The following is a 25,669-nucleotide window of genomic DNA, read 5'->3' on the forward strand; positions in this document are numbered from 1 at the left end:
AATCTTCTAACAAACAAAAGTCCAGGACCAGATGGCTTCACAGGTGAATCCTATCAAACATTTAGAGAAGAGCTAACACCTATCCTTCTCAAACTCTTCCAAAAAATTGGAGAGGAGGAACACTCCCAAACTCATTCTACGAGGCCACCATCACCCTGATACCAAAACCAGACAAGAATGTCACAAAGAAAGAAAACTACATGCCAATATCACTGATGAACACAGATGCAAAAATCCTCAAAAGAATACTAGCAAACAGAATCAAACAGCACATTAAAAGGATCATACACCACGATCAAGTGGGGTTTATTTCAGGACTGCAAGGATTCTTCAATATACGCAAATCAATCAATGTGATAAACCATATTAACAACTTGATGGAGAAAAACCATACGATCATCTCAATAGATGCAGAGAAAGCTTTCGACAAAATTCAACACCCATTTATGATAAAAACCCTGCAGAAAGTAGGCATAGAGGGAACTTTCCTCAACATAATGAAGGCCATATATGACAAACCAACAGCAAACATCATCCTCAATGGTGAAAAACTGAAAGCATTTCCACTAAGATCAGGAACAAGACAAGGTTGCCCACTCTTACCACTCTTATTCAATATAGTTTTGGAAGTTTTAGCCACAGCAATCAGAGAAGAAAAGGAAATAAAAGGAATCCAAATCGGAAAAGAAGAAGTAAAGCTGTCACTGTTTGCAGATGACATGATACTATACATAGAGAATCCTAAACATGCTACCAGAAAACGACTAGAACTAATCAATGAATTTGGTAAAGTTGCAGGATACAAAATTAATGCACAGAAATCTCTTGCATTACTATACACTAATGATGAAACTTCTGAAAGGGAAATCAAGAAAACACTCCCATTTACCATTGCAACAAAAAGAATAATATATCTAGGAATAAACCTACCTAAGGAGACAAAAGACCTGTATGCAGAAAATTATAAGACACTGATGAAAGAAATTAAAGATGATACAAATAGATGGAGAGATATACCATGTTCTTGGATTGGAAGAATCAACATTGGGAAAATGACTTTACTACCCAAAGCAATCTACAGATTCAACGCAATCCCTATCAAACTACCACTGGCATTTTTCACAGAACTAGAACAAAAAATTTCACAATTTGTATGGAAACACAAAAGACCCCGAATAGCCAAAGCAATCTTGAGAACGAAAAACAGAGCTGGAGGAATCAGGCTCCCTGACTTCAGACTATACTGCAAAGCTACAGTAATCAAGACAATATGGTACAGGCACAAAAACAGAAAGATAGATCAATGGAACAGGATAGAAAGCCCAGAGATAAACTCACGCACATATGGTCACCTTATCTTTGATAAAGGAGGCAGGAATGTACACTGGAGAAAGGAAAGCCTTTTTAATAAGTGGTGCTGGGAAAACTGGACAGGTAGGTACATGTAAAAGTATGAGATTAGATCACTCCCTAACACCATGCACAAAAATAAGCTCAAAATGGATTAAAGATCTAAATGTAAGGCCAGAAACTATCAAACTCTTAGAGGAAAACATAGGCAGAACACTCTATGACATGAACCACAGCAAGATCCTTTTTGACCCACCTCCTAGAGAAATGGAAATAAAAACAAAAATAAACAAATGGGACCTAATGAAACTTCAAAGCTTTTGCACAGCACAGGAAACCATACACAAGACTAAAGGACAACCCTCAGAATGGGAGAAAATATTTGCAAATGAAGCAACTGACAAAGGATTAATTTCCAAAATTTACAAGCAGCTCATGCAGCTCAATCACAAAAAAACAAACAACCCAATCCAAAAATGGGCAGAAGACCTAAATAGACATTTCTCCAAAGAAGATATACAGACTGCCAACAAACACATGAAAGAATGCTCAACATCATTAATCATTAGAGAAATGCAAATCAAAACTACAATGAGATAGCATCTCACACCAGTCAGAATGGCCATCATCAAAAAATCTAGAAACAATAAATGCTGGAGAGGGTGTGGAGAAAAGGGAACACTCCTGCACTGCTGGTGGGAATGTGAATTGGTACAGCCACTATGGAGAACAGTATGGAGGTTCCTTAAAAAACTACAAATAGAACTACCATATGACCCAGCAATCCCACTACTGGGCATATAACCTGAGAAAACCATAATTCAAAAAGAGTCATGTACCAAAATGTTCATTTCAGCTCTATTTACAATAGCCTGGAGATGGAAACAACCTAAGTGTCCATCAACAGATGAATGGATAAAGAAGATGTGGCACATATATACAATGGAATATTACTGAGCCATCAAAAGAAACGAAATTGAGTTATTTGTAATGAGGTGGATAGACCTAGAGTCTGTCATACAGAGTGACGTAATTTCAAAAGAGAAAGACAAATACCGTATGCTAACACATATATATGGAATTTAAGAAAAAAAATGTCATGAAGAACCTAGGGGTAAGACAGGAATAAAGACACGGACCTACTTCAGAACGGACTTGAGGATATGGGGAGGGGGAAGGGTGAGCTGTGACAAAGCGAGAGAGAGGCAATGGACATATATACACTACCAAACGTAAGGTAGATAGCTAGTGGGAAGCAGCCGCATAGCACAGGGAGATCAGCTCGGTGCTTTGTGACCGCCTGGAGGGTGGGATAGGGAGGGTGGGAGGGAGGAAGATGCAAGAGGGAAGAGATATGCGAACATATGTATATGTATAACTGATTCACTTTGTTATAAAGCAGAAACTAACACACCATTGTAAAGCAATTATACCCCAATAAAGATGTTTTAAAAAAAATGAAGCCTAAGTAACTGTGGCTAATATGTTTGGTAAAATTTTCTAAACAGTAATTAAAATAGAAGATATATGCAGTTGACCTTTGAACAACACAAGTTTCAACTCCATAGACCCACTTACACATGGATTTTTTTTCAATAAATACTACATTGCTACATAATAGGTGGTTGGTTGAATCCTTGGATGCAGAACTGCAGATATGGAAAGCCGACTATAAAGTTATAATGAATTTTCTACTCCTCAGGGCCAGCACCCTTATCCCCCACGTTGTTCAAAGGTCAACTGTAATGCAAAAAGGTAAGTCTTTAATTAAAATTCCAGATTATTTCATTAAAATCTAATAGAGAAGGAAGAATAAAAACTATTTCTGTCTTCTGCAAGGGGAAGCAGGAGAGAAAGGAGTGACAGAACTATTTTAAGCTTTGATGTTGATAGAGAAATAATCAAATATGCTAGTTAAAAGTTTAGGTATGATTTCTATTTCAAGATGGTTAACAACATATTAAATTAATTCCCATCCCTTCCTAAACCCCACCAAAATGAAAAAAGAAATATATAAGTAAATCCACAGTAGTGTTTGAAATATGAGAAGGGTTCAAAGGATTTTTTTAAGATAAAAAATATATACCTTGATAGAATTTTTTTAATTTAATTATTTTTGGCTGTGTTGGGTCTTATTTGCTGTGTGCTTCTCACTGCGGTGGCTTCTCTTGTCGCGGAGCATGGGCTCTAGGGCCCGTGGGCTTAGTTGCTCTGAGGCATGTGGGATCTTCCCAGACCAGGGATCGAACCCATGTCCCCTGCATTGGCAGGCGGACTCTTAACCACTGCGCCACCAGGGAAGTCCCTAGAATGTATTTTTATCAAACTCAAGAGAGTAGAAGAAATGGCAACTTGATAAAAGGAAAAGACTTCTGTTAAAAGAGGTTTTTTTAAGACTTCATAGTAACCCTAGTTAAGCAGCACACCAGAGCTCTGGCAATTTCATTTTTGGTTATTTACATTATTCCTTGATGTGTATAAGAAAATATGTAAATGACAGTCAGTTGCAGCATGGTCTGTAGTTGTGAAAAATTAGAAATAATCAAAATGTCAATAACAAAGTTTATTATATGCCAAGGACTGTCCTAAATTTTTTTGTATATTAACACATTTAGTCCCTACAACAACCCTTTGAGATAGTCACTACTATTGTCATCGCCATTTTGGAAAAAAAAAAACTGAGGTTAAGGTGGTTAAGTAACCTGCCCAGGATCAAATGGGTCACAGTATGCTAAACTTGGTTATAAACAAGTAACAGTTAAACGAATGAGCTAGATCTATGTGTACTAATGTGGATAGATCTCTAAGACCTACTGGTGAGTGAAAAAAATCGATCTGAAAGAAAATTTATAATATACTTTGTACATAAAAGAAGAACCATCCCGAACAATGCTATGCTTTCTAGTATATATTTAAATGTATTGAAAAAGGACTAGACAGATATACAAATGAATAACTGCAGTTATATCTGGAAAGTTAGGGGGAGAAGACTGGCACAGAAGAGTCTTTTCTTCAGATAATGACCATTTAGTACACCCCATAGTCACTCAGTAATATCTTTTACTTTATTGAATATCTCTTATGTAAATATCTAAATTTTAGTCTTCTAAGACTTTACTTTTTATATTTAACTTCTTAATCCATCTGGAATCCATTTCTGTACATGCAGTATTCTCATCTAGATGGTTAATCAGTTTTGCTAGCACCACTTAAACCATTCGTTTCTCACTGACTTGAAGAACATGTTTGTTGTATATTAAATTTCCAGCTACAATGGGTTCTGCTTCCTTCCACCAATCTGTCTATTCCTATGGCAGTAGCTTTCAGTATGTTTAATAACTGGTAAGACTAAGTCACTTTCCTATTCTTCATTATTTTCTTGGCTAATCTATTTATATTCCATAAAAAAATTAAGATCATTTTTTTCAATTAAAATAAAAGAGAATCAGGAATACCCTGGTGGTCCACTGGTTAGGACTCTGCACACTCATTGCCAAGGGCCCGGGTTTGATCCCTGGTCGTGGAACTAAAATCCCATAAGCTGCTCAGTGCAGCTTTACAACAGCAGCAATAGCCAAGGCATGGAAGCAACCTAAATGTCCATCAACAGATGAATGGATGAAGAAGATGTGGTACATATATACAATGGAATGTTACTTGGCCATTAAAAAGAATGAAGTAACGCCATCTGTGGCAACATGGATGGACCTGGAGATTGTTGTGCTGAGTGAAGTGGGTCAAACAGAGAGGGAGAAATATTGTATGATATCCCTTATATGCGGAATCTTAAAAAAATGATACAAATGAACTTACTTGTAAAGCAGAAACAGATTCACAGACTTATCGAACTTGTGGTTGCCAGGAGGGAAGGATTGGGGGGAGAGATGATTAGAGAGTTTGGGATTGATGTGTACACAGTACTATATTTAAAATGAATAGCCAACGGGGACCTGCTGTATAGCACAGGGAACTCTGCTCAATATTACGTGGCGGCCTAATTGGGAAAGGAATTTGAAAAAGAATAGATACGTGTATATGAGTAACTGAATCACTTTGTTGTGCAGCTGAAACTGGCACAATATTGTTAATCAACTATACTCCAATATAAAATAAAAAGTTTAAAAGTAAATCAATAAAATACAAAATAAAATAAAATAGAATCCCCTGGAATCTTAATTGGAAACATATATAAAATTTTGGATAAAACTGGCATCTGAAAACCATCTAAGAACATGGCTTTCCATTTGTCCAGAGTTTCAGTAAGATTTTTTTTGTGCAGGCCGGGGGTAGGGAGAAAGAGCTGATAGTCTCTCAGCTTCTTTCTCCTGAGCCATATATTAAATTTTATTTTAAAGTTTATATCTAGTAAAATTGACTCTTTTTGGTGTACAGTTTCATGAGTTTCAACAAATGCATAAAGTCATGTAACCACTGCCACAATTAAAATACAGAACAGTTCCATCACTCCCCCGAAAAAACTCCCTTGCACCATCCCTTTATAGTCAAACTCTCACCTCACCCTTAAATTCTAGAAACCACTGATCTATTTATTATTCCTATAATTTTGTCTTTTCTAGAAACTCTTATAAATGAGAAGAAAGCCTTTGAGCCTGGCATCTTTCACTTAGCATAATGTCTTTTAGATTTATCCTTATTGTGCAAGTATCAATAGTTTGTTGCTTTTAATTGTTGAATAGTATTCCACCTATGGATGAAACATAGTCGACTTATCCATTCCCCAGATGAGGAGAATTTGGGTGATTTCAGTTTTGAGTAATTATAAATAAAGCTACTATAAATATATTCATGTACACGTCTTTGTGTGAACATAGGTTTTCTTGGGTAACTATCTCATGTAGGATTCATTGGTCATAAGGTATGCTTAACTTTATAAGAAAAAGACAGCAATATATGAGAATTTCTCTGCATTCTTCATCCTCACCAACAGCTGGTACTGTCAGGTGGCTTTTCTGGTTTGGTTGGTTTTAGCCATTCTAATAGTTGTATTGGAGTATGAGATTATGGTTTTAATTTCCTTTTCCCTAACAATATAATTTCCTTATTTAAAGCATCTTCTCAAACGCTTACTTGCCATATATCTGTCTTCTTTGGTGAGATGACTGTTCAAATCTTTAGCCCATTTTAAAATTGGGTTGTTTTACCTTGTTAAGTTTTGCGAGTTCTTTATAGATTCTGGACACAAGTCCTTTGTCACATATGTGATTTGAAAATATTCTCTGCCAGGGGACTTCCCTGGTGGCGCAGTGGTTACTAATCTGCCTGCCAATGCAGAGGACACAGGTTCGATCCCTGGTCTGGGAAGATTCCACATGCCGTGGAGCAACTAAGCCGGTGTGCCACAACTACTGAGCCTGCACTCTAGAGTCCACAAGCCACAACTACTGAAGCCTGTGCGCCTAGAGCCTGTGCTCTGCAACAAGAGAAGCCACCACAATGAGAAGCCCACACACCGCAATGAAGAGTAGCCCCCTCTTGCCGCAACTAGAGAAAGCCCGTGCGTGGTGATGAAAACCCAACGCAGCCAAAAATAAATAAATTTTTTAAAAAAGGAAAGAAAATATTATTTGCCAGTCTGTGGACTGTCTTTTCATTCTCTTAACATGTCTTTCTTAGAGCAAAATATTTTAATTTTGATGAAGTCCAATTTATTGATTTTTTTCTTTGGATCATGATTTTGTTGTTATATCCAAGAACTCTCTGCCTAACCAAAATTTCAAAAAGATTTTCTCATATGTTTCCTTCTAGAAGTTTTAGTTTCTTGTTTTACTTTTTAGGTCTATAATTTATTTTGAGTTAAACTTTGTATAATGTATGAGAGTTAGGTCAATATTCATTTTTTTGAATATGTATGTCCAATTGTTCCGGCACCTTTTGTTGAAAAGACCATCCTTTCTATGCCAAATTAACATTGCACCATTTTCCTTTTTAAAATCACTTGACCATATGTGTTTGGGTCTATTTCTGAACTCTGTTTTGTTCCACTGATCTGTGTGTCTACCTTTTTGCCAATACCATACATGTATTATTACTATACCTTTAGAGTAAGTCTAGAAATCAGTTAACATGAATTCTTCAAACTTGTTCTTCTTTATCAAAATTGTTTCAGCTATTCTAGTTCCTTGCCTTTCCATATTAGTTTTAGAATCAGCTTGTCAACATGTAAAAACATTCCTGCTGGGATTCTGATATAATTGTTTTGAATTTCTAGGTCATATGGAGAGAATGAACATCTTAGCAACAGTGAGTCTTCCAACCAACCAATCCATTTATAGAGATCTTCGATTTCTTTTAACAGTGTTTTTTAGTTATCAGCATACAGATTCTACACATACTTTGTTATTTATACTTAAGTATTTCATTTTTGGGTGCTACTGTAAATAGTACTTTTTAAAAATTGCAATTTCCAATTATTCCTTGCTACTGTAGGAGATATAATTGGTTATCACATGGTATGTGTCCTTTTGCAAATTATTTTGCTCAATATTACATTTTTTATATTTATGTATTTTGATATGTATAGTTCTAGTTTAACTATTCTATAATATCTCATTAGATAGTTCTAACACAATTTAGCCATTCACTCATTGATGGGCATTTAGACTGATCCAAGTTTTCTTTATTATAAACAATTTCGCATTGCAAATTCTTGGGATGCTTCCTTGCCCTGGTATTAAGAGGGGGAAAAAAAGAGCTTAAATCCCCTCTCTACATCGTCTTAATAACTGGCCTATTTAACTTTTCTTTTTCTCCTGTACATTTTGGGTTTATATTTTGATTAGGAGTAATCCATTACTTAAGGTTTAAACTGTGTTATCAATGTGAAAGGTAGAATCTAGACAGCAGATATTACGAATGTTCTAAGATTTTCAACTTTGTTCTATATTTGAAATGTTTCATATGAAAATGTTAGGAAAATTTGTTGTCAAATGTCCACATCATATTCTCTTATAATTCTTTTACTCTTCCAGAGCTGGCTATGTTGCATTTCTCATATCTTCTCTCATGTATTTTTTGCCCTCATATTTTCTTTCATCAGGTTTATTAATCATTTTTCAGAGAGTCCAAAATATTAGAATTTCATATCTATTTATAATTTTTGATTTCAGGTATCTTTATTAATTCCCTCTTCCTTTATTTTGCTTTCTTTTACTGTTATTTCCCTAATGTCTTAAGATAGGTACTAAATTCCTTCTATCGGGTTGGCCACAGGTTTGGCCAGTTTTTTCCATAAGATGGCTCTAGTAGCACTTAATAGTCTTTAACTTCATTCAAACAATTTTGTTAGATTGTATGTGACAGCTGTCATATCAGCGTGCATTTAAAAAAAACTCTTATCAAAATTGGTGAATTTTTGTGTAGTGATTCTAATATTGAAGATGGAAGGAAAAAAAGCAACATTTTTGGCATATTATACTTTATTATTTCAAGAAAGGTAAAAACGCAACCGAAATGCAAAAAACGATTGGTGCAGTGTATGGAGAAGGTGCTGTGATTGATCGAACATGTCAAAAGTGGTTTGCGAAGTTTCGTGCTGGAGAGTTCTCGCTGGACGATGCTCTACAGTTGGGTAGACCAGTTGAAGTTGATAACCATCAAATCGAGACATTCATTGAGAACAATCAATGTTATACCATGTGGGAGATAGCCGACATATTCAGAATATCCAAATCAAGAGGTGAAAATCATTTGCACCAGCTTGGTTATGTGAATTCCTTTGACACTGTACAATAACGTGGAGCGGAAGAGATCGTGGGGCAAGTGAAATGAACCACAACCTAAGGCTGGTCTTCATCCAAAGAAGGTGATGTTATGTATATGGTAGGATTGGAAGGGAGTCCTCTATTATGAGCTCCTTCTGGAAAACCAAACGATTAATTCCAACAAGTACTGCTCCCAATTAGACCAACTGAAAGCAGCACTTGATGAAAAGCGTCTGGAATTAGTCAACAGAAAACGCATAATCTTCCACCAGGATAACACTAGACCACATGTTTCTTTGATAACCAGGCAAAACCTGTTACAGCTTGGCTGGGAAGTTCTGATTCATCTGCCATATTCACCAGACATTGCACCTTCGGATTTCCATTTATTTCGGTCTTTACAAAATTCTCTTAATGGAAAAAATTTCCATTCCCTGGAAGACTGTAAAAGGCACCTGGAAGAGCTCTTTGCTCAAAAAGATAAAAAGTGGGGCTTCCCTGGTGGCGCAGTGGTTGGGAGTCCGCCTGCCGATGCAGGGGACACGGGTTCGTGCCCCGGTCCGGGAAGATTCCACATGCCGCGGAGCGGCTAGGCCCATGAGCCATGGCCACTGAGCCTGCGCGTCCGGAGCCTGTGTTCCGCAACAGGAGAGGCCACAACAGTGAGAGGACCACATACCGAAAGAAAAAAAATGATAAAAAGTTTTGGGAAGTTGGAATTATGAAGTTGCCTGAAAATGGCAGGAGGTAGTAGAACAAAAGGGTGAATACGTTGTTCAATAAATTTCTTAGTGAAAATGAAAAATGTGTCTTTTATTTTTACTTGAAAAACGAAGGCACTTTTTTGCCAACCCAACAGTTACTGTTCATTAATAATGAAGACATTTTAGCTGATAAATTTTCTTCTGGGTATAGCTTTTGCAATGACTCACAAGTTTTGTTGCAATGTCTTCTTTTTCATTGCTTTCTAGGTAGTTTATACTTTGAGTTTTGATTTTCTCCTTGATCCAAATTTTATCTAGGAGTGCGATTTCTGATCTCCAATTAGTTAAGAGTTTTTTGGTTACTTTTTTCATTATTTATTTCTAATTTTATTGAGTAATGCAGAATATAAAATCTCTTTTCTTTTAACTTAAGGTTTTCTTTGGGCCACATATTTAACCAACTTTTTTAGTGGCTTGTAGACCATAAAAATGTATATTCCCCATTTGGAGAATATAAGCTTCTATATATCCATCAAATGGAGTTTGTGGATTATATAATTCACTTCCTCTATATTTATTCACTTTTCGTCCACTTGATCTGCACCTGAAATTTCCTACTACAGCTATATGTTTATCCATTTTCCTTTAATCTATTAGAGGTTCTGAATTTAAAATATTAGCCAGAATCTTTTTGGTGCCTATAGGTCTTTATCAAAGGGCTTTATCTTCTTAAACTGTGAAGTAAATAACTTTGTAATACCCTGTTTAATGCTTTAAGTTTACTTTCTTTCTTCTATAATAGATATTAATATTGGTTGGTACTCCTGCAAGTGCAATCTGTCCACATTTGATATAGCAAAAGATATATTTAATTTTAGTCCTTCCATCTTATTTTAGGTTCTTTATTTATTTTACTTTGCTGTTTACTTTATTCCTGTTAACTTAAAAATATATCATATTTTTTTCCTTTTTACTAGTGGTTAGCTTCCTTTTCCAGACACTCAAAATCAATCACTACTGTGACAAAGTGAGAGAGTGGCATGGACATATATACACTACCAAACGTAAAATAGATAGCTAGTGAGAAGCAGCCGCATAGCACAGGGAGATCAGCTCGGTGCTCTGTGACCACCTACAGGGGTGGGATAGGGAGGGTGGGAGGGAGGGAGACACAAGAGGGAAGAGATATGGGAACATATGTATATGTATAACTGATTCACTTTGTTATAAAGCAGAAACTAACACACCATTGTAAAGCAATTATACTCCAATAAAGATGTTAAAAAAATTTTTTAAAAAGAAGATATATATGTATATATATATTAAAAAAATGAATCACTACTAAACTAGTTCAGCAAAGTTGCAGGATACAAAATCAACACTCAAAAATAAGTTGTGCTTCTAGAATATAAAGGGATATCCTGCATAAAGTTGGGAACCCCAAGGGGGATAGCACTGATGTAATGATAAATTATAAATAAATTCACCCTAATGAAAAAGGAAAAAAAATGTTGTGCTTCTATACACTAAAATAAATAATCCAAAAAGGAAATTAAGAAAATAATTCAATTTATAATAGCATCAAAAACAATAAAATATCTAGGAAGAAACTTATCTAAGGAGGCAAAAGACTTATAACACTTAAAACTACAAAACATTGCTAAAATTATAGAAGACATAAATAAATAGAAACACATCCCATTTTTTCGGATTGAAAACCTTAATACTGTTATGATGTCAATGCCAAAAGAGATCTGCAGATTCTATCAAAATCCCACTGTTTTGCAGAAATAAAAAAAACTATCCTAAAAAACCCAGAAATTAAAAAAAAACCCATCCTAAAATTCATACGGAATCTCAAGGGACCTCAAATAACCAAAACAATCTTGAAAAAATAACAAAGTTGGAGTTCTGGACTTCAAAACTTACTACAAAGCTATGGTAATCAAAACACTGTGATACTGGCATAAAGATCAATGGAATAGACTATAGAGCTAGAAATAATCCCTCGTATAAATAGTCAAATAGATGATTTTCGACAAGGATGTCAAGATCTTTCAATGGAGAAAGGATTGTCTCTTCACAAAAGGTTGGAGAAACTGAGTATCCATGTGCAAAAGAATGAAGAACTTGTAAAAACAGAGAGCAGAACAGTGGTTACCCTTACCTTACACCATATACAAAAATTAACTCAAAATGCATCAAAGACCTAATAAACATAAGAGGTAAAATTATAAAACTTTTATAAGAAAACATAGGGGAAAAATCTTCATGACACTGGGTTTAGCAATGAATTTTTAAGTGAAAGTACACAGGCAACAAAAGATAAAATATATAAACTGAACTTAATCAAAATTAAAAACTTGGGCTTCCCTGGTGGCGCAGTGGTTGAGAGTCCGCCTGCCGATGCAGGGGACACGGGTTCGTGCCCCGGTCCGGGAAGATCCCACATGCCGCGGAGTGGCTAGGCCCATGAGCCATGGCCGCTGGGCCTGAGCGTCCGGAGCCTGTGCTCCACAACGGGAGAGGCCACAACAGTGAGAGGCCCGCGTACCACCCCCCACTCAAAAAAAAGAAAAGAAATTTAAAACTTGTGCATTAAAGGCACCATAAGACAGTGAAAAGGCAATCTACAGAATGGGAGAAAATATTTGCAACTCTATATCTAATAAGGGATTAATACTCAGAATATATAAAAGAACTCCTGTCACTCAACAACAACAGCAACAACAATAACAACCCAATTCAAAAATTGGCAAAGGACTTGAATAGACATTTTTCAAAACCAGAAATACAAATGGTGAATAAGCACACAAAAAGAGGCTCAACATCTCTAGTCATTGGAGAAATGCAAATCAAATCCAGAATGAGATGCCACTTCACACCCATTAGGATGGCTATTACACACACACACACACACACACACACACACACACACAGAAAATAACAAGTATTGGCAAACATGTGGAGTAAATAGAACCCTTGTTCATTGCTGGTGGGAATGTAAAATGAACGCTATGGAAAACAGTATGGCAGTTCCTAAAAAACTGAAATATGATCCAGCAATCTCACTTTCTAGGTATATACCAAAAATAATTGAAAGCAGGGACTTGAGCAGATATTTGTACACTAATATCATAGCAGTGTTATTCATAATAGCCAAAAGGTGGACACAATACAAATGTCCATCAATGGATGAATGGATAAAACAAGTGTGGTATATACATACAAGTTCAGTCTTAAAAAGGAATGAAATTCTTATACATGCTACAGCATAGATGAATCTTGAAAACATTACGCTAAGTGAGATAACCCAGACACAAAAGAACAAATATTGTATGATTCCACTTATATGGGATACCTAGAATAGACAAATTCATAGAGACAGAAAGTAGAATAGTGGTTACCAGGGGATGGGAAGAGTAGGGAATGGGGAGGTTTTTTTTTTTTTTTAACATATTCATTGGAGTACAATTGCTTTACAATGTTGTGTTAGTTTCTGCTGTAAAACAAAGTGAATCAGCTATATGTATACATATATCCCCATATCCCCTCCCTTTTGCGTCTCCCTATCCCACCCTCCCTATCCCATCCCTCTAGGTGGTCACAAAGCACCGAGCTGATCTCCCTGTGCTATGCAGCTGCTTCCCACTAGCTATCTATTTTACATTTGGTAGTGTATATATGTCAATGCTACTCTCTTACTTCGTCCCAGCTTACCCTTCCCCCTCCCCGTGTCCTCAAGTCCATTCTCTAGTCTGCATCTTTATTCCTGTCCTGCCCCTAAGTTCATCAGAACCTTTTTTTTTTTTTAGATTCCATATTTATGTGTTAGTAAGTTTCTGTCTTACTTCAGTCTGTATGACAGACTAGGTCCATCCACCTCACTAGAAATAACTCAATTTTGTTTCTTTTTATGGCTGAGTAATATTCCACTGTATATATGTGCCACATCTTTATCCATTCATCTGTCAATGGACACCTGAGTTATTGTTTAATGGGTACAGAGTTTCAGTTTGGGATGATGAAAAAGTTCTGGAAATGGGTGGTAGTGAAGGTGAACGTACTTAATGCCACTGAATTGTACACTTAAAATGGTTAAAATGGTAAATTTTATGTTATGTACATTTTGTCACAATAAAAATTTATTTTAAAAAAGAGTTAAGGAACTTATAGTATTTGTCTTTCTCTGACATCTCACTGAGAGCAATGCATTAAAGGTCTTTCTATGTTGTCACAAATGGCAGGATTTCCTTCTTTCTCATGGCTGAATAATATTCCATTGTATACGTATACACATCACATCTACTTTACCCATTCTTCTGTTGACAGACACTTAGGTTGTTGTCATATCTTGGCTACTGTGAATGCTGCAATGTTCATTACATGGGTATGTAATGTTCATTACATGGGTATGCAGATATCCCTTCAAATTACAAATATCATACATTTATATGGGAGTCTAAAAATCTGAACTTGTAAAATCAGAGTAGAATAGTGGTTACCAGGGGCTGAGGGGTAGGGGAATGTTATTTCAGGGTACAAACTTACAACTAGTAGAGAAATAAGTTCTAGAGATCTAATATACAGCATAGTAATTATAGTCAACAATACTGTATGGTAAACTTCAAAGTTCCTAACAGACTAAATCTTGGCTGTTCTCAACACAAAAATGAAATGATAAATATGTGACATGCATGATAAAGGTGTTAACTAACGTTACTATAGTGATCATATTGCAATATATAAATGTATCAAACCAACAGTTGTACACCTTAAACTTACACAGTGTATCTCAATATTTTTTAAAGCCTGAAAAAAAAAGAGTTAAGGAACTCAAAGAACAAAAGCAAGGAACAACAAACTTAGAAGAGAGCTGGAAACAAGTAAAGTGTTTATGCTTTTCTAGCTAACCTAAAATGACTAATAAATCCTAAATGTCCCTGTAATTAGCTAGGAGTCATCCTCTCATGATAGATCAGCAGATCTACTCTGAAGAATAATGAATAAATTTTGATGCCTTCTGATTAAATTAGCAGAGCACAAGTCTTTTATGTACCAAACTAAATTACTCCACTTTATCCTTTGATCCTATGGATCAAAAGTAGTCAGCATTAAGAGTAAACAGCTTTACAAAATTACAACTGCTGTCCCAGACATAATGCTGGAGGTAAAGTCCACTAAAAAGGTATGGCCAAGATCTTCAAAGGTCCACTTCTAATTCAGTGAGAGGAAAGTAAACCTGTCAAACTAGCACCAAAATCAAAGGAAAGTTTTCAGCTACTATAGTAATCCTCCTTTAAACACAGACAGATTGACATACAGACACACACACACACTCTATTGTATTAATGATAACCACTTTGATAAGGTAATTTTCACACGTCGCCAATGAGTAGAGTTCGTACTCAAGAAAGGAGTGATGAACCACAAAAGGCAAACTAGAGAGCAGTGACAGTTAATGGAGCTGACAGAGTCGGAAAATTATAGTCTACAAAAATGATCCCTAAATCTACTGTCTCCAGTAGTAAGGTCACCAAAAAATAGCATCAAATATCAATTTTTCAGTGTTACAAATATTAATTTATATGGCTGATAAATATAACAGAGGTCAAATACAAATTTACCAAACAGATTTTAACTACTCCACACTTCTTTAAAAAGAAATATTGTCCTCATGTTAACTAAACACTTAATCTATTATAATATACGGAATGCTAAAAATGTATGCAAAACCTTTCCTGAGACAAGGCACAATACCAACATGACTAACCTGCATATGTATTTATTCAAGATAAGAAGCATTTAGTTTCCAAAAGGTAAACTATGGCGTTATCAGCTATGTCTCTTAATGCAAACACCAACAATGAACTACAGAACCAAGTCAGAGGCTATGTGGATCTGTTTCTGCAAACGTGAAAAAAGGAAGAAATCATCAACATTGTTATAAAAGCTGTATTATAAAATAACTTGTTCAAGTAAAGATGAATGCTATGAAGGCTTCAAAATGGTTCTTAAATATCAATGAATATTCTGGATAAATATGAGGTTATTATTCTTTTTTTGGATATCAGTAATATTTATTATATTTTTCTTTTTTAAAAAAGTGAAAAAGTAAAGCTCCAAAATGCTAAACTGCTTAGCTTGCCCAAGGTACCTAACTGGCACAGGCAAACGAACTTAGGTCTGCTGTGTTATGAATCCCAAGTACTTCCTAGTTCAAAGCTCTGCCTCTCAGAAACAATATTCACAGTAATGACCTCAGATACGTCATTCACAAAACACTTTCCATGGAGAGATATGTGTAAAACTAAATGAAATAAACACACACTAGGGTAATTATAATTTGTAAATGGTAACATCAAAGTATTAATCAAGAAATCAGCATATAATAATCACAGTTTGGCCATACGAGCATGTTAAAGCTTTTAGACAGCAATGGTATGTATTAATACCTAAAGAAAAGTGCTCATCGATGGTAATAAAGATAACATATGGAAAGGGGGATGAACCACAGACATAACCAGGTTCACTTGTCTTCCAGTACTGTTGAACAAAGAGGATGTCCTCATCCAGTTAGGACCTGAGCATCCAGTTCATTCGGTCAGTATACTGTTTTAGCAGGACACACAGGAACATTTAGTACCTTTGTTCTGACTCTGTACTTACTAAGCCAGCTTCTGATTATAATTTAGCTTCCCATGTATCTAACCTACAGACCAGTTAGACCATATGACCTAACAACTATATCAGATAAAATTAATTCATTAATTCATTCTAAATTAATAAATTTCTGTCCTAAACCTAGGCATTTGAGTTAGCACAAGTCAGTCTCCCCAACGTGTCCAACCACCTCTAGACACTGACAAAAGGTGAAGGCCAGACACTGAACCATGGCAACCCAACCATGAAACTGTTCTTCAGAGCCCCCAAGCCAGAGAGTGTCCTTAAATGACACCATTAACTAGTACCCTTTGAGCTTCAGCAGTTAGTTTAATGTTAAGAACCTTATTTTACAGGAATGATGATTTCTCAGACTAGAGTCTCTGACGCTGGTCCTGAAGCCCAAAATTAAGTTCTAACTCATTTGGGGGGGAAAAAAAGAATCTTATTTTAAACAGTGTCCATTTAAGAAATCATTTGTTGTAAAATGGTTAAAAACATGAAAGAGTGATCTGCTCAAATAAGTAATGAGGAGGAAATTCTTAAATCATCTATGTAAGTGTTTTATATATACAATTGATGGACTATAAATCCTTACTCTACCCCTTTGGGAAAGTTACTTAATGTATCTAAACCTCACTTCTACCACCTGAAAACTAATCATCCCTACCTCATATAACTATTGCAAGATTAAATAAAATATTCAAATTAAGTACCTGCATAAGTACTCAATTAATACTAATTTTGATAAATGCAAAAGTGTATGACACCATTATTTATAACTTAAGATATACTAAAGTTCCTCAATGACAAATTTCCCCAATTGTTGGGTTTTCAGAAACTTAACAGTCATACTTAAGAAGAGACCACACAAAACTAAGAGGTAATTCCAATGAATAAATGTTATGGTATTCTTGCCAAAATTCATAGCCTAAATCTAATCATGTGAAAACATAAGACAAACCCAAATTAAGGAACACTCTACAAACTAACTGAGCAGTACTCATTAGAAGTTCAAGATCATGAAAAACAAAGATTGAAGAACTGTCACAGATTGGAAGAGACTAAAGGGACATAACTACATGCAATGTGGGATCCTGAACTGGATCATACCATTGAAAAAAGAACACCAGTAGGAAAACTGGTGAAATCCAAACAAGTTCGGTACTTTAGTTAATAGTACTGTAGTAATACTAATTTCTTAAGTTTTGATAAATGTTCTCTGATTAAAATATTAGCATAAGGGAAAACTGAGTGAAGGACATACAGGAACTTCTATACTATCTTTGCAACTATTCTGTTAGTAGCAAATTATCTCAAAATAAAAAAGAAAACTAAGTAGTAAAGGAGTAGTATCCATGTCGCTTGCTCTTCCCAACCCTACCATTTCTTTCAAACAAATCTATATTTAACAGCCCTTTCATCTTTTCACTAATTCCAATCTCCAAGCCTTCTTCTTACTGACTATAAACTACCTCTACTGTAAGCTTTATGAAAATGGTGCCTGTGTCTGCTTTTTATCCCCATTACATCCCTAGCACTTAGCACAGTTCTGGTACACTGTAGGTACTGAATATTTATTTGTTGAATGAATGAACAAATGAATAAATCATAGCTATGTGTACTGTATTCATTTCCTATTGCTGCTATAACAAATTACCACAAATTTAGTGGCTTAAAACAACACAAATTTATTATCTTCCAATTGTAGAGATCAAAACTCCAAATGAGGGCTTCCCTGGTGGCGCAGTGGTTGACAGTCCGCCTGCCGATGCAGGGGACACGGGTTCGTGCTCCGGTCCAGGAAGATCCCACATGCCGCGGAGCGGCTGGGCCTGTGAGCCATGGCCGCTGAGCCTGCGCGTCCGGAGCCTGTGCTCCGCAATGGGAGACGCCACAACAGTGAGAGGCCCGCGTACCGCAAAAAAAAAAAAAAAAAAAAAAAAAAAATCCAAATGAGTCTCAACTAAAATCAAGGTGTTGGCAAGGCTGTGTTCCTTCTGTATGCTCTAGGGAAGAATCTGTTTCCTTGTCTTTCCCAGCTTTTAGAGGTTGCCCATATTCCTATCACTCCAACCTCAGCTTCCATTATCAGATCTCCTTCTGACTAATGGCCATCCTTCCTCTCAAAAGGACCCTTGTGGGATTTCCCTGGTGGTCCAGTGGTAAAGAATCCACCTTCCAATGCAAGGGACGTGGGTTCAATCCCTGGTCGGGGAACTAAGATGATCCCACACGCTGCAGGACAACTAAGCCTGTGCAGCACAACTACTGAGCTCGCACACGTCAACGAGAGAGCCCGCGTGCCACAAACTACAGAGCCCACACACCCTGGAGCCCATGCGCCACAACTAGAGAGAAAAACCCACACATCACAACTAGAGAGAAGCCTGCGTGGCGCAACGAAAGATCCCGCGTGCCGCAACTAAGACCCAACGCAGCCAAATAAATAAATAAATACTTTTTTAAAAAAAGGATCCTTGTGATTACACTGGGCCCACCCAGATAATCCAGGATAATCTACCTATCACGAGATCTTTAGTTTAATCGTAGCTGCAAAATCCATTTTGCAATGTTACGTAACATAGGTTCCAGGGATTAGGACATGAACATCTTCGGGGTGCAATTATTCATTCAGCCAACTAGATGTATCAATTTGTTATCTATCAAGCAGATAGTTAGCTCAAAACTAACTCATTGAACTAACTGGGGAAATTAATGGTATTTCCCAGACCAAGTCTGTCTCCTGCCACTCTCACCCTTTGTCATTTTATGAAAACATCTGTCTTTGGTTTATACTTAATAAAGTTATGTGACTAGCTTTTAAACAAAGAAACTAGAACATATATAGTTAAGCAAGTTTTATCCCTCCTCCCTTCGATGTAATCATTCTTTGCCTATGAGAGTATTGCACTTTGAGGGCTGGGTCTGATGAAGACAGTGGGAAATTAAAACTGAATAACACTATTTAGGGTGTGCTTATATGTAATGAAGCATTTTCTTGTGTAGCTCTAACAGAATCTGGAATCACTTCCAAGAGGGTCATAACAAAAATATTTTAAGAGCAAAAATATCCCAGAGTGAATACTTTAGACAACAATATTTATTCAGAAACAGAAATTCTAGCATATATTTTAATTACTTTTTCCTTTATTGGAAATTCAGCTATTTTCACATTATTATCTAATTCTAATTTCACAATTAAATGTACGTCTGCCTAAAAATATACTTCTCCCCAAAGTGTTTTTATTTGATAAATGAAAATAAAACAGAAACAAGTTCCTCCACAATTTTGATAAGATACTTTAGGCATGAAAGTACAGATCTTTAAACTGTTACTTCTACTGCATTGCTTGAAATATCTTCATTACTATAATCAAAGTGTATTAGAATGCTCACTCAACACATCAACTTGCTACAGTCAACTATGTCTTTTTTTAAATCTTTCTTTTCAGTGCCATTTTTGGTTCAGTTCAGAGACTACAGCTGACTTGTTAGAGGTCTAGTTGTTAGATGTTACTTAAAGAAGGCCTGTTTAATTACCTTGAAAAACACACAATCACAGAATTGACCCCACAGTGAAGCTTATTACAAGCACACTCAAATACATTTTAGAAAGAGTCAAATAACAAAAAATTTTACATATCTATGATGTTCCTTCAATTGGAAAATAGCGTTATATGAAAACTCAGTTCCATCAAGAAAACAAATGACAAGCATGCTAGCGGAAGTAAAGCAAAAACTGGTTGTGTTTCCATATGTAAAAGCAAGGTGTTGTTGATTTTCATGTTGTTAGTGTAGGAGAAAACTATTACAAACTCTTGTGACTGACTCGTTCTAAAAGTTACTAAACAGGTCTTTTAGTGACATGTGACCAGGTCTTTCAACATCATGAACTAAAAGTCTTCTAAATAAAACGTATGACTGACAGCCCTCACTCACAATAAATTACCAATTTACCAAGTAATTTACAATTCTTTACAAAGAACAACAGGTTCTTCCCAATAATGCATTAAAAATCAAATTATAGAAACCATAAAATATGACAAACTGTTGAAATGCAAATGTTTATGGCCAAATCCTAAATCTGACCCACATCTTCAAAGGATTTGTTTGTTTTCAACATCCTCAAAGTCAAATATCAGCAGTAAAATCTGTCTCTCCTTGTTCTTTGCACTGCCCTAAAGTCCATGTATTCTAAATAAATGGATATGAGGCTTTTAAGAATTGTTACACAAGGCTCAAGTATCTACAATAGGCGGAAATGCCATCAAGAGAAAAAGGTATAAAAACCTTTTTTTGAGCTGTGAATTTCAAATCAAACATGCAAAAATAAAATTTTAAGAAAGAAAAGAACTGCCAAATTTCAGGGGAGAAGATTAAGAGGTGGTGTGTACGCAATAAAATATAGTTTACATATTTTAATGATGTTAATAAATAGAAAATATATGTCAAATTGATAACAAAAGTATAGACACACCAATTTTATATATTATACACACACATATATATATATAAACAAAGGTTGGGAAAGAATCAAGAATAATTTAAACATTTAAACTGCTCACTGGGATGTTTTTCAACAAAATTATTTAATTATATAATAAAGAGTAAGACTTTACAGAAAAAATATGAGAAATTGTACATTACAAACTGCATACTACTCACAGGAAAGTAATTAAAAGATGATGCCCTTATCCTTCTGGGATTCTAAATAAGTTAGTTTTTCCTAATTCCAAATATGCAGAAAGTGACATGAGATCCAAAAATTGTATCAACTAAGTCCACTAATTCTGACATTCCTTTCAGAATAGAAGACTGCAATTGTTGTTCTTTGTATAAATTAAAATGTACTTTATTTTTGTAAATTAAAATTTACAACATTTGCTCCACATGAGAGATCCCCAAATCTGGCTATATATCCAATTACCTGGAGAACTTTTAAAAGTAAGTTCCTGTGGGGAATTCTCTGGCGGTCCAGTGGTTAGGACTCTGAGCTTCCACTGCAGGGGCCACAGGTTCGATCCTTGGTTGGGGAACTAAGATCCCTCAAGCTGCACAGTGTGACCAAAAAATAATAATAATAAAATAAAACTTCATAAAAAATATAAATAAATAAATAATAAAAGTAAGTTCCTGGTGGAACTTGTGGCACAGTGGTGCCACAGTGGCACAATGGTTAAGAATCCGCTTGCCAATGCAGGGGACACGGGTTTAAGCCCTGGTCCGGGAAGACCCCACATGCCACGGAGCAACTAAGCCCGTGTGCCACAACTACTGAGCCTGCACTCTAGAGTCCGCGAGCCACAACTCCTGAAGCCCACACACCTAGAGCCCATGCTCTGCAACAAGAGAAGCCACTGCAATGAGAAGCCCGCACACCACAAGGAAGAGTAGCCCCCCTGCTCACCGCAACTAGAGCCCACACGCAGCAACGAAGACCCAGCACAGCCAAAATTAATTAATTAATTTCTTAAAAAAAGTAAGTTCCTGGACCTCACCTCCTGAAGATTCTAATTTAGAAAGTCTGGAGTGGATGCCAGGAATCAGTATAAATGATATAATATAAAGCTCATGTTGGTGTATTAAGGGAATTCCTCCTCTGATTCAGCTAGCTCTTGGAATTAGTCCCTTATTTCAGTGCTTTTCAAGCTCTACTGTGCATACAAATCACCTGCAGATGTTACTAAGAGGTAGACTCTGATTCAATAGTCTGGGATGAGGCCTAGGAACCTGCGGCTCCAAGTTCCCAGGTGATGTCCATGCTGCTGGTCCAGAGACTACACTTGGAGTAGTAAGACTTTATGGGATCTTTCAACCTTTCCACAGGTGAATAATAGAAGGTATTCCCCTAGGCAGTTCCTACCACTAAAATATTTTCAAGTTTTACCTAAACATTCTTTAGCACAGCTAGAGTACACGATTTGCAAAATATATGACATATCTTCACTATGTGTCCTACCACCAAGTGAATGGAAATTATCTCCCCCATTTACAAACAGAGTATCATTAAAAGATGAGTGTTACTGCAGTCAAAAGATTTATAAGATAAATAAGTACTAGAGATGTAATGTACAACATGCTAAAGATAACACCACTACTGTATGTTATCTATGAAAATTGTTAAGGGAGTAAATCCTAAGGGTTGTCAGCACAAGGAAAAAATATTTTTTCTATTTAATTTTGTATCTATTTGAGACGATGTTCACTAAACTTACTGTGATAATCATTTCATGATGTATTTAAGTCAAATCATTATGCTGTACACCTTAAACTTACACAGTGTTGTATGTCAATTATATCTCAATAAAACTGGAAGAAAAAAAGCAAATGACAATAACAACAACAAAGGACCAGATAGTAAATATTTTACATTTTGTGGCCCCCACTCCAGAAAAAGATGAGTGTTACTGAAATCACAATGCAGAGATTAAATTAAAATTTACATAATTTTCAATATATATATATATGCAAGGATACTGATCACAACCATGGTTATAACAGTGAAATATCGGAGAAAAATGTAGAAGTCCAACAATAGATTGAATAACTTATAAGGGCATCTATTAAAAATAATGATGTAAATGTACAATTACCAGTAATGAAAAGATGTTCATGATAAGTTAAAAAAAGGTTTTGTTCAAACCTAACAGTACAATTCCATGGGGTGGCATACAGTCATATATACATTTATGCAAAAGAAAGAGTCCATAAAGATATATACTGAAATGTTTAAAGCATCCTCAAAGTAGTATAATTTCAGGCGATCTTAATGTTTGTTTACTCGCAGTATCTAATATTCCTACTGTGACACAGACCTTAAAATAAAATTCTTAAAGGGTAAAAAGGGGGTAAGAAGAAAACCAAGCAAACCCCACACAGCACATGCACACATCTTTTAAGAACTACTGGAATGGCTCGACTGCTAGGTAACTTGCATTCCAAAGAGTCGTCAAGGGACCTCCTATACTGGAAGCACTTTGAAAGCTTGTTAAAATTGCAGTCTTGGCCTTCCCTTCCCTGGTTGAGAGTCCGCCTGCCGATGCAGGGGACACGGGTTCGTGCCCCAGTCCGGGAAGATCCCACATGCCGCAGAGCGGCTGGGCCTGTGAGCCATGGCCGCTGAGCCTGCGCGTCCGGAGCCTGTGCTCCGCAACGGGAGAGGCCACAACAGTGAGAGGCCCGAGTACTGAAAAAAAAAAAAAAATTGCAGTCTTGCATCCCACCCCAGACTTACAGAATCTCAGTCTCTGACAGTAGTCTCCTGAATCTGCATACAAAGCAAACACTGACAGAGTAAGTGTTTTGAAACAAAAGGAGAGTAAAGTTTTTTAAAAAACAGAGTAAAGTTTTGAAACAAAAGGCTTCCTAGAAATGCAGGGACCAAGACTAAATTTCAACCTATCTAAATGGCAATCTATAGTAAATTAAGAAGGTGTGAAATCATGGTACATACATACACACCCACACACAGAGACCACTGGAATTTGAACAACAAAAAAACCTGTACTTAGTGATTGGCTTTATTAATCTTAATTTTAAGCACCTATTGTGAACACTGACCATTTCCCATGAGCTGGCTGAGGTCACAAAGCTTTTCCTTAGGTTTAACCTACATCTGTCTGAAACTATTCCTATTATAATCCTTTCTATGATGTTCTGTCTCCATTTAGTCCTTCATTAGTTACAAGTACCACATAAACATTTATTATGGAAACAAATATCTAGGTAATTCAACTAGTCTTCTGATGCTTCCACTTCTCCTTCCTAAACAACATTCCAGTTGACTAAGCTCAGTAGATTCTGGTGATTATTTCTTCCAGAGATCCTCTCTGAGGTAAACTCAAAGGCATGGAGAGGAGTTTATATTACTAGAAGCCCTCAAAGAAACAAGAAAACCATTTCCTGTTCTGAAAAACAACACATGAACCCCCAAAAGTTTGTTGAAAGAAAAAGAGAGATGGGAAATATCATACTGCATATATCCCTAACATATCACACTCTCAAATATTTAGTATAACAATCAACTCATAAGGCATACATTTACTAAAAGTTTTCAAAATGAGACATTAAGAGTTTCGGGAATTTCCTAAGGGTAATGAATTAGGGGCATTTCCCCAAAGAAAGGCAGAATAGACTTTTTCCCTTTAAAACAGAGGGGAAAACAACAGGAAAAACAAAAGTTTGGCGTGAGCTCCTAAGAGGATCTAAGAAAGGAGCATAATTTCAGGGATGTGGGGACAAGTCCTTCGTTTTATTTTAATCCATGATACATTTTAATACTGGATCACTCAGAAGCCCAGGCCAGCTAAAACTGGAATGCATTAAAACCAAGAAGATTGTATACACACCTGCAGCTCACACCAAGCAACTTCAACCCATGTTTCAGTGTCCAGTCCTTTATATACTGTTTTAAATGCTCCTCTTCCCAGCTCTATGTCAAATTTCAGGAACCTGCCACTAGGAGAAGTAGCTACAGCCTTCATTTCTGCTTCTTCTTCCATTTCCTTTTCATTTTTCTCCTTGAAACAATCTTTTGAGGATTCTGACATTCCCTTTGAACACTGCTCATATTTAACTTCTTGTCTGCCTCTTAGCACATTTGTAGGAAGCTTTTCTACTCTTGGAATATTTGTTGCAGTCTTTATTCTCTCATCTTTGGAGGAAGATTCAGCAACTTTGCCATCTTCTGTCATCTCAACACTCTTTCGAAAGAATCTTTTCCTTTCTATAGTTTCTCCAGAAGCACAGAAGGTACTGTTTTTCTCTTTTAGTCTAGCTTCCACGGTCAAAGTTGCTGCAACCTGACGAACTCTGTTTTCCAATGAAACTCCATCAGGTTTCTCAGAATCTTCTGTGCTAGCTGGCCCTCCTGAATCAGTATCCATTGTAATTAAGGTTGGCACTAAAATTTTTCCTGTTCCACTCTTCAGTCCAGTTGCATCTCAGGTAACAGAATTATCAGAATAGACTTCCTTTTATGTGGTCATATGTTTCCATAGCAACCTGAAGGGGGAAAAAGGATATATTAAAATCACCCCACAAAGGAAATCATTAAGGAGAAAAGTCACCTGACTGTTTAATCCCTTTTTTCTTAATAAGAAGTTTGTTCTTTTTTCTGTCCAATCTTAGCAACCAGCAGACTCCAGGGACTGTGTCTTATCTTGTTTACCACTGTAGTCCTCAGTGCTTAGCAGACTACTTGGCATATAGCTCAATAAGTCTTCATAT

General features: G+C 36.2%; 1 protein-coding gene across 1 annotated transcript in view; it reads right to left on the minus strand.

Annotated features, from left to right (window-relative positions):
- Window positions 1-25,669, minus strand: part of WNK3 (WNK lysine deficient protein kinase 3) — a 181,614-nt gene that overhangs the window by 123,334 nt on the left and 32,611 nt on the right. The window contains exon 2 of the mRNA XM_079909805.1: window positions 24,790-25,444. Within this exon, the coding sequence (XP_079765931.1) occupies window positions 24,790-25,326 (537 nt within the window). The 5' untranslated portion in view covers window positions 25,327-25,444. The remainder of the gene's footprint in view (window positions 1-24,789; window positions 25,445-25,669) is intronic.

This window comes from Stenella coeruleoalba (genome assembly GCF_951394435.1).
Source record: "Stenella coeruleoalba genome assembly, chromosome: X".
NCBI lineage: Eukaryota > Metazoa > Chordata > Mammalia > Artiodactyla > Delphinidae > Stenella > Stenella coeruleoalba.